A 10,455-nucleotide genomic window follows, 5' to 3' on the forward strand; every position below is an offset into this window, starting at 1 on the left:
ATTAATGCATGGTTATGGATTATAGAATTCTGTTGATTCCACGTTGCATAGTGTAATAAGAAGTCTAATTAACCTATATATGTAGATGTAGCCTTGAGAAAATTTTGTATAGAAATATTATCAAGAGATATGATAATACTCCATGTCCATGGTAGTTACACCCAGAATATTCGTCCCTATTGAGATTCAAAACTACTCTAAGGTCCATCATTACCTATAAGAACATATTCTAAAGCACATTTTGCACGCAAAAAACAATGAAGAACATGCATTAAAAAGCTTCATGTCTACAAACAACAGGCATCCCAATTTCCACAAGCAAGCATGAAGAAGCTTGTGACAAAATAACTTGTTGATAAAGGTTCACTAGCAAATAGATCTTGTTGGATCTAGAAAAAAGGGTTATGGTCAGAGACTCAGAATTGCAACTAAGGAACAGCTGGTGTGTTTGATGTTTTAATATGCTCCAGCATTTTGAGTACCTCGGCCATGGTTGGTCTCTCTGATGGATCTGGTTCTAGGCACTTCTCCGCGACATGAAATACTCTCTTTATTTCTTCAATGGGATAGCAAGTCAAGGCTTTGTCGATTGCGTGCTGTTCTTCGTTCACTTCGATAATCCCTTTTACCTACAGAAGCAAGCATGGACAAATCATAGGAAAAAAAACATGCATAACACTAGTATTCATTGGATAATCTTTGTATATCAATCATCTTACCCAGGTCACTAGTTTTGTTCCTCCTTCAATAAAAGATTCATCTGTTGGCCTTTTCCCGGTTAAAAGCTCAAGCAACACCACCCCGAAGCTGTAAACATCCCCTTTAGTAGTCGCTCTGCCGGTGTCGAAGTATTCTGAAGGAAAAGGAGACGGTGTCACCCAATCTCTTCTTATAAACTTGCAAAAGCTAGTACATCACATTACCAGGAGCAAGATAACCAAAACTTCCTGCAACAATTGTCGTAACATGGGTTCGACTCGGTTCTAGTAGCGTGGCTAAACCGAAATCGGAAACTCTGGCTTCCATGTTATGGTCCAACAAGATGTTGCTCGATTTGATATCTCTGTGAATTATGTGAGGTATGCAGTCATGGTGGAGATATGATATGCCCCTGGCTGCCCCAATAGCTACTTTGTATCTTGTAGCCCAATCGAGAGGTTTCAGTACTTTGCGCGAATTCCCTGTATCAGGATTGCATACATGAAAAACTGATGAATTCCATGGACATCCAAAATTGGGTAAAGGTTAAGTTGAATACCATGAAGCAGCGAATCTAAGCTTCCATTTGGCATCAACTCATACACAAGGAAATTGAAGTGAGGGGACACATAATATCCATGAAGCGTAACGATGTTTCGGTGCTTTATATCGCCCATTGCGTCCAATTCTCTTTCGAATCCTCGGTCGACATCAGAATTCCCCTTGCTCAGTCTCTTCACCGCGAAGGCAGCGGTATCGTTGATTGTCAATCTGTAGACTGTGCCTTGGCCTCCAGAACCAATGATATCCTTGTTAGACAACTTCATTGTCTTTTTAACAAACACCTTTGAGTTCAAAGAGTGTGTCGTCGAAGACCTAAATAGAACAAATTTCCCACCTGTTATCATACAAGTCAGTAATATACTTGAATATAATTGTTCATTCATGGCCAAAGCTTGTGCTGTTAGAAAGTAATTAACCTGTCATAGTATCTTGGATGATGCTACGCTTGCGCGTCCATCGTCTGTAGAGGAGACAGGAAACGATGATCTTCGAGGTAACAAAGGCGAGACAAGACACTGCAATGTAAAGTGCTAGTGCAGTAGATCCAGCCATATCTCGTATCAAAAGGCTTTTTCTTTCTTTTAGTTTGTATGATTGAATTAGTCCAAAGGGCAAACCAGCCTCAGGATTGAAACCTCTGCATCAGAAATGAAGCTCAGTGCAAGCACAGAGGTGCATTACAACATGAAAAAGACTTGTTCTTTAGAACAAACACAAGGAGGAGGGCATGAACATGGATGTGAGATTTTATGTTGATGCTGAAGAAATCATCCCAAAAACATGGCGACTTAATCTATATTATATCAAGAACATTGCATAAACAGTCAAGAGTGCTTACCCAAATTCAAGTTGCAGAACTGAGTTCCTCTGTAATTTTTTCTTCCTCGTGCAGACTTAAATCTGGATTTATTGGTGAAAAAGGAGAATCCTGGAAGGACCTGCAATTCTCAGATGAAATATCTGGCTAGGTGGCAACAACATCGAAGCCAATTAATTCAAATTGGCAAAGCATGTGAAAGTACGACCATATGGCTGGTGTTTTGTGTGCGCTGGCACTCGTTCTCTGCGCAACGTCAATCACCAAGTCGACACAATTGTCAAAGAAGACCTTTTTTAAATAGTAAAAGCAGAAGTGAACACGGTCGATTGTAGGTCCAATAAATCAACTGATTGACTAAGAACTGCACCACCACCGACTGATCAGTTCACAGTGGGTCAAAATGGAAGAGCACTGAGGGAAGCTGATGATTATCCACTGGTTTGATTTGGCCCATTCGAGCGGTTTGACAAACCTGATCCATCCACACTCCACCCGATTCGTTCGAATCATACAACCATCACAATCAGCCGCATCATCTTGTCTCGTCCAGACTCAGGTGAATCGACATACACTCGACCGACCGTCAACTTATTAACACAATTATTAAATCTCAATTTTAATAAGTTAATAAATAAATTTTTTTTTAATAAACAGTTTATTTAAGAATGTTGATGTACCATCTAAAGAAAATATTTTCTGATTTATCCACTAATAAATTTTTTTTATAGGACTAAATTAGTAATCTTAGAATTAGTCATAAATTAGAGACGATAATTTATAGGAAATTTAATACCTAGTTCAAATGAAGTAGGGTATAGAAGAAATTTTTAGAGCTAATTAAATAATTGGATATTCGAATATGAGTATTTTAAGATTTGTATATAAATATAGATATGATAAAATTTTATCTATACCCTCTCCAGAAACAAAAACTGTAACATATTTTCCATCTAAAAAAAAATAAAGCGCAAGATCAATTTCGGTTTTAATAAACTTCCTATTAAACCACTGCTTCAATCTACCCTATCTTGAATAAGAGATTTAGTAACTCTTCCTCCTGAGGAGATTTCTTTTTCTTATTATCTTTTCTTAATATTATTTATTTTAAGAATTAATAAATTATTATTATTATTATTATTTTAAAAAAAATGGTAGATAGTAGTAGATAATGGGTAAGATAGGATATAAATATTCAACATTTCGACAGGTATAAGGATGAAGATGAAAATTAAATACTGATGGATATGGAGATATGTACAAGGATGAATATAATAGGTGAGTGTAAATATGAAGAAATATGAGGATGTATATAATAGGTGAGCATAAATATGAAGAATATGAAATCCGATCTAGATCCAACCGATGGTAATAAAGGTGAAATTTGTCACTTCAGAAGTCTCATACGATCTAAGCTATGATCATTTGTGAGGAAATAAATTAAAAAATAGGAAAAAAAATTTTCTAAATTTTATCAAGATTCGAGACCCATTATCATGTACCTAGTGGCAATTAAAATAAAAAAATAAAATAAAGCTTCATTCAAATATTATAATAAAATTAATTTGATCCATTTAAAACTACATCCATCGACATTTTATTGCCGAGTCTGATAGCGATAAAGACTTATTAGACAAAACCAGATCATCATCGGTCTTCTGCTACATCAAAAATGCAATGTTCACCGAACTCCGACCACCCGACGCAGTTGCGCACCTCAAGGATCAACGGCAGAAGATAGTGCTAAGTAAATTGGAACTGCATTGATACATTATATTGTTCGATCCGAAAAATTTATTTTATTAATTAAGCTGTTGATATTTTCAGATGTTTGCAGGGCCGGATCAGGTGGCATCGACGGTCGTCCCTCCTTACCGACAATAAAACCTTTAGGGGGCGTTTAGTTTTTTCCTAAGAATAAGAATCGGAATGGGAATCATTATATTGTAGAATGGGAATGGGTATGAACATGAATATCATTCTTAAAAGTAATATTTGGTTAGTTGCATATTTTCTATCGAAATAAATCAAAATTTCTCTTTTTACCCTTAAAGGAAAATAAGAGAAAAAATTAGATGTGAGAGAAAGATGAATGTGAGAGAAAAATATGATGAAAGAGAATGATGAGGGAGAAAGTCTGATGAGAGAGAAAGTGTGATGAGAAAGAATGAAGAGAGAGAAAGTGTGATGAGAGAAAATGAGAAAAGAGTGTGTGATAGGAGAGATCATGATGAGAGAAGATGAGAGAGAAAATATGATGTGAGAGGATGAAGAGAGAGAAAGTGTGATGAGGAAAAAAGAGAGCAGTGAGTGTGATGGGAGAGATTGAGGAGAGAGAAAGTATGATGAGAGAGAAAATGTGTTGAGGAAAAAAAAGGAGTGTGACAAGAGAGATTGAGGAGAGAGAAAGTGTGATGAGAGCGAAAGTGTGATAAGAAAAAAAAAGAGAAAAGATAGTGTGATGGGAGAGATTGAGGAGAGAGAAAGTATGATGAGAGAAAAAGAAGGAAGAGAGTGCGATGGAAGAGATTGAGGAGAGAGAAAGCATGATGAGAGAGAAAGTGTAATAAGAAAAAAGAGGAAATAGAGTGTGATAAGAGAGATTAATGAGAGAGAAAGTGGGTGATAAAATGATGAGAGAGAAAATATGATGAGAGAGAACAAGGAGAGAGAAGTGATATGAAAGAAAAAATAAATAAATATATTTTGATATTTGGTATTAAGGGAGAAAATTTTAATTTTAGGTCAAAGGTATTTTTGGAATAAGGAAATAATTTGATTGATGAAAATAGGGTAATGACTCATTTAAGGGGAGGTACATGGGAATGAGTTATTACCCAATTTCAAGAATTCATTCCTTTATTTGTATTCCTATTCCTATAATCCAAACATTAACAATGACAATCAATGATTCTCATTCTCATTCTTCACTCATATTCCCCTAAACCAAACGCCCCCTTAGTATTATAGAATTTTACTGGTAGAGATAGAAGATATCACCTCTTGTTCTACGTAAAAATCATCCCTCCATACTTAAATTGCTGGATCCGACATTGGATATTTGAATATGATTGATCGAAGAAATATATATGAGAAGAACTAAGAGACTAAGAACTATTTTTAAAGAAAATATAATTAGTATAATTAGTTTTTTTTTTAAAAAACAAAATCTATGTAGTTTTTCAATTGAGTGAAAATGTAGAAGTATTCATGATTATTCATATAGGATTTGTTTTTGTGTAAACCGTGTGATGACTTCATGAAACACTAATATAGTCACAAGTGTGAATGCATGAAACTTGGAACTACCATTAAAAAATGAATTTTATTTAATAATTTTTTCTAAAATTATGCAATCTAAATAACGTGAAGGTGGAGTTCAAAATATTTTTGGAGATATTCTTTTCATAAAAGAAAGTATAATTGGCTTAAGTTATCCCAATATATAAACAACTCTAATTTTAATATTGTCTATTCTAACAACTTTTAATAGTTATTTAGTATTCTAAGATTGATTGGAAAACTTTTAAGATTAATTTAGGAAATTTCTAATTAATGATCAAAATTATTTAAAATGTTTAACATTAAATTAAAATTATTTTAAAAAATTAAGTTGCTAGAATCAACCTTATTTGAAAATCCATCGAATACAAATGGAGAAATAGAACATGGGTTAGGTCCAATTTAAATTAAACCTCAAATAAAAATGGATTTAGTTCGGGTGGGCCATTAAATTATTTGGGTCATAAAGATACAAGTATAAAGATAAGAGCCGACATCACAACCTCTTTGATTTAGGTGACATTTGGTTCCCTCTTACGAATTAGAATGGAATTAAATATCATAATATTATGAAATAAAAATGAAAATGAATTAAGATATCATTATTGTTTGATTAGTTGAATATTTTCAATAGAAATGAATCTAAATTTTCTTTTTTACCCTTAAAAAGAATAAGAAAAAAAAATAAATGAAAAAGAAAGTTGAATGTGAAAGAAACGATGAGAAAGAAAATGTAATGAGAAAAAAATGAAGAGAGGGAAAATATGATGAGAGAAAATGAGAAGATAGAGTGTGATAGGAGAGATTAAAAAAATTAAGGTGCTAGAATTAACCTCATTTGCAAAAATCCATCGAATACAAATGGAGAAATAAAACATGTAAAGTTCGGTTAGGTCCAATTTAAATTAAACCTCAAATCAAAATGAATTTAGTTCGGGTGGGCCATTAAATTATTTGGGCCATAAAGGTACAAGTATAAAGCTAAAAGCCGACATCAACACCGCTTAGATATGAATCCAATATTATTATATCCAAACCTGGACATTTTAGCCAATTACTCATAAACCCTCATCACACATCCTAAAACAACACAAACCACCCAAAACTCGCTAACCCGTCACTCCCCTTTGATTAATCATGGACAACATGTACCGCTGCCTCTGGCTAGCGAGTGCCACAGGTAAATCATACTGTAAGTTTGTGAACTTCTTTCTGATGAATACAATCAGGTAGATCATCCAGCTCGTACTCAAGTACAGAACAGAGAAGGATCTTTAATAGAGAATAGAATCGGGCAAGTAAAATGCAAAAGGAGATCAAACAAAGAATGAGGATGATGGTTGTTGTGCCTTTGAAGAAGTCCATAAACAAAGCCATAAGATTCATAATCAAAATCAAAGATGAAAACAACATAGAAAATTACTAATCTACAGCAAAGAAAGTTCAAGATGTTCTAATTTTCAACAATCATAGACTGATGGAGATGTAGAAACAGGGTACGCTCTCTAGTGATGCAACTAGTCTCCAACCATCGGCATGGTGTGGCTCTAATTTTGCTCAAACTAGCAGCACAACAGAAAAGCTTGTACTAATAAGAGCCAAACACAAATATAGAACCTATATGTTCCTTATATATAACTAGTACAAAACTAGATGAAGGTAAGCAATAAATCACTGATCTGGCAAGCAAGTAAACAAATAAGTCGGATTGCAGTAATATACTCCTCAAGGTTAAACACTAGAAATTTTGAAAGTTCACTTGGATGCAAAAAAGAACATTTTCCTTGACCTACAATTGACTCTCACAATGCAGTTTCATCGTTGCTCTAACCCCAGCACCAACAAAATTCCTTCAACCTGAAAAAAAAAAAAAGATACAGAGAAAAGATTAGATCCTATTTTAACATGTATTGCCCTTCTGAGAATTTTTTTTTCAATCGTAAAACAGACAGATAATCACAAATCACTGCATAACTTAATTAAAAATTATGGTTCCTAAATCAACGTAAAAAGATTATGAGCGGAAAAGGAAACAAATTAGCTACACCCTGAGCCCCAATAGGCACTCTGAATCAGCCCAAAGTTGCCCTTGGACAAGATCCATCTGAAATACCTTTCAAAGGTCTTCTTGAGACAAATATTTTAGTTAATGTTAGAAATATTGCTGCCCATATGTTTAGGAAATCGCCGAGGCTATATACATAAGCACTATAACACATATTTGTAAGCATAATCTTATCTCATGAAAATAACAACTATACTTCTGTGAGGGCTCAAGCAGCTTGGATAATAATAGTGCATTGGCATCACTATTCCATTTTAAAAGGTTGACTGAAAGTTAAGACGAACATATTTCAAAAAATTATACCAATAACTATATTTACAATAAACAAAGAATCATTTTACATTGATACTTATCTCCAAATTGTGCAAAGGCATATCCCTTTCAATTTATTATAAGTCTAAAACATTAACATCTACGATACATAACAAATCTTCTGCATGAAAAGTAGTTAACTAGTTACGTCATTTCAAATATATCTTTTACTTTAAAAAGATCATCATCATCGCCATGAAGTTGTGATGTTCCAACTATTTGGAGTAAGCTATGGAACTTATTCCTCCATTTTCATGAGAAATATTCAAATGAAATTATTATATTGACTAAAAGTTTTATCTATCGCTTTGCTTCTATTCTAATTGATTCAACTTTCAAATTATAGAACCTATTGATCATCTATGAGTATGTCCATACAACCTTCTACTGTTCTAACATGAAAAAAAATAGTAACGAATATAATTGACCAGAGGTTACGTATTCGAGTTTCACTTAGAAAAATGAATCTTGAAAACAATTGTGGGAACAAAACTTAATATCACCCATTTTTATTCCAGCAGGAGAGGCAAAAAAAAAACAACAAATAATGATGAATACTGATCAACAGTATAGGTGGAGGAAGAATTCAAGGAAGACAAGCAAGCCCAAAGATACATACATAAAGAAGGTTTATTCAGGATAGAGAGAGTAGTAAGAGGCAAAATAGATGACACTTTCAAGAAAGTAAACTATTGCAGTCAAGGGAAATCTTCAAATGCCCTACCTGCATGAGAAATGGAAAAATGTCTCTGGGAATGCTAAAAGAAAGAGAAACATATAGATAGAAACAGAGAACCAAAATTTTGTTGACAACATACTCATTAATTCATCCTCTGCAAACTAGCAGATGGATTCAGAACACTAATTAGGATCACTATCAAGAGATAACTCTTATTTGATCCTTTATACTATGTCAATGGTATTTCAAACCATCTTAATGAGAAGTGAGGAATTGTAGGAATTTCACTATTGAAGTTGTATTCTAGTTTAGCATATATGGACATAAATTCATGAAGGCCCCCAATAAAATAAACATCCATATCAGTAAAATGGAAATTTGCTCATGCATGACCCATTGGAGTTGCCCTAAAAAGAAAATTCATGCTGTATCCCTTAATTATGGATAAAATTTTGTTATAATCACTCCAACCACATCCAGGATAGATATTTAAGGCTTGTTAACAGGTTCAAATAAACAGCAAAATCTAAGTTGCCAATCATTGGAGAAACTTCTAATAGCATATACATTGTTTGTGAAGTTGCTTCCCTCATCTTACACCGCTTACCACATTGATATCTTGACTTCCATAAAATCGTTTCATCAGCTAGCAAGCACCCTTATCAGGATTAGCAAAAGTAATTTGTTTCAATGACAAAGGAACAGCAGCTTTTTTATTGGATCAATGAACTAAATAGACGAAGCAAGTATCAGAGCAAATAAAACGCAACAAGCATAAGAACCAGAGCACACAAAGCTATGGATTCTGAAGAATGATTCGAACACCATCAACTCTATTATACTGCATCAAAACCAAGTAAATCAGAGTCATAACTTCTCCAGCCAGATTAATTACCTAACCAGACCCGACGATGATGTTATTGATCGGGATAAAGATCAGCTTGACGAAGAATCCAACGAATCCCATCACCACGAAGCCGATCGCGGTGCGGACCGCCACCTTGGTGAACTCTGAAAGCCGGATCCACGCAGATCCAGAAAAATCCAACCCAAAAAATCAAAACTTAAACACACCAGACGGATCTGAGGAAGCACGGGGCGCAGATCGGCCGAACCGAGAGGAAAAAGTGGATGGCGACTCACCCTTGCGGTCGGGCTTGTGGCAGCGTTTGACAAGGCGAAAGCTGTCCTTGGCAAACTCTCTGAGGGGATCGACGACGGAGTCCAAGGCATCCATTTCGACTACACAATTGAGGCGATTACTCTTCTACACTAAGCGATCGAAACTGAAATTTTTATCTCGACGTGAGAACAATAATCGCGCAAACAATTACGAAGGGAAAAGGGAGATACCACACACGAGCTTTCTTCGAGGTCGCGGCGATGATGCGACGCAGCGGCAGCCAGGAAATGCAAGAAGGAAAAAAAAGAAGAGTAATTAGGTTTTATAGATATGCATTATTTTAAGAGGGCTGCTTCCCCCCACCCCCCCCCCTCCCCCCCCCCCCCCCCCCCCCGGGGTCAACCCACACCTCCCCCTCTCTCCCTGCCAAAAGACGCTTGGACCCCCTCCACCTCCCCTTTTTGTTTTTTTTTTTTTTTAATTTCATTTAATTCTCATTTTGTTTTAATTTTTTAATTAATTTTATTTAAAAATAACTCACATACAATTATATTTTTAATTTTATTTAATTTTACTTTTTTAATTAATTTAATTTATTATTTTTTATCAATACTTTATTTTTCAATTTTATATAAATTTTATTTAGTTTTTATTTTTTTAATTAATTTAATTAATTATTTTTTATCAATACTTTATTTTTCAATTTTATATAAATTTTATTTATTTTTATTTTTTAAATAATTTAATTTATTATTTTTTTCATAATACTTATATTTTTTCAATTGATTTTTTTAAATTTTAATTTTTTTAATCAACTTCTTTATCAAATTTTTTTCAGTTTTATTTTTTTCAATAATTTTTTTATATGTTTATAATCTTTTATTTATTTTTAGTTTATATTTAAAACTAAAAAA

At 33.9% G+C, this 10,455-nt stretch overlaps 2 protein-coding genes across 7 annotated transcripts; both read right to left on the reverse strand.

Annotated features, from left to right (window-relative positions):
- Window positions 1-251: 251 nt before the first annotated feature.
- On the reverse strand, window positions 252-2,302 carry LOC122011374 (receptor-like serine/threonine-protein kinase At1g78530). 2 transcript variants are annotated; one of them, XM_042567757.1, is made up of 6 exons: window positions 2,102-2,302; window positions 1,680-1,900; window positions 1,259-1,597; window positions 924-1,181; window positions 720-853; window positions 252-629 (listed from the first exon to the last, which is right to left on the reverse strand). In XM_042567757.1, exons 2-6 carry the CDS (start codon window positions 1,813-1,815, stop codon window positions 429-431), a joined length of 1,068 nt encoding a protein of 355 aa, XP_042423691.1. In that variant the 5' UTR covers window positions 1,816-1,900; window positions 2,102-2,302; the 3' UTR covers window positions 252-428. The 2 variants fall into 2 exon arrangements, with proteins under 2 accessions (XP_042423691.1, XP_042423692.1); XM_042567758.1 differs by lacking the exon at window positions 2,102-2,302 and having other exon boundaries at window positions 1,259-1,575; window positions 1,680-1,821.
- Window positions 2,303-7,016: 4,714 nt separating this feature from the next.
- On the reverse strand, window positions 7,017-9,907 carry LOC122008254 (protein transport protein Sec61 subunit gamma-like). Of its 5 annotated transcripts, none has more exons than XM_042563927.1 (4): window positions 9,772-9,907; window positions 9,562-9,704; window positions 9,314-9,429; window positions 7,017-7,219 (listed from the first exon to the last, which is right to left on the reverse strand). In XM_042563927.1, exons 2-3 carry the CDS (start codon window positions 9,653-9,655, stop codon window positions 9,314-9,316), a joined length of 210 nt encoding a protein of 69 aa, XP_042419861.1. In that variant the 5' UTR covers window positions 9,656-9,704; window positions 9,772-9,907; the 3' UTR covers window positions 7,017-7,219. The 5 variants fall into 5 exon arrangements, with proteins under 5 accessions (XP_042419861.1, XP_042419865.1, XP_042419864.1 ...); XM_042563931.1 differs by having other exon boundaries at window positions 9,562-9,660; window positions 9,772-9,900; XM_042563930.1 differs by having other exon boundaries at window positions 9,562-9,690; window positions 9,772-9,896.
- Window positions 9,908-10,455: the final 548 nt, after the last annotated feature.

The sequence above is a fragment of the Zingiber officinale genome, chromosome 8A (genome assembly GCF_018446385.1).
Source record: "Zingiber officinale cultivar Zhangliang chromosome 8A, Zo_v1.1, whole genome shotgun sequence".
In the NCBI taxonomy this organism is placed as follows: Eukaryota; Viridiplantae; Streptophyta; class Magnoliopsida; order Zingiberales; family Zingiberaceae; genus Zingiber; species Zingiber officinale.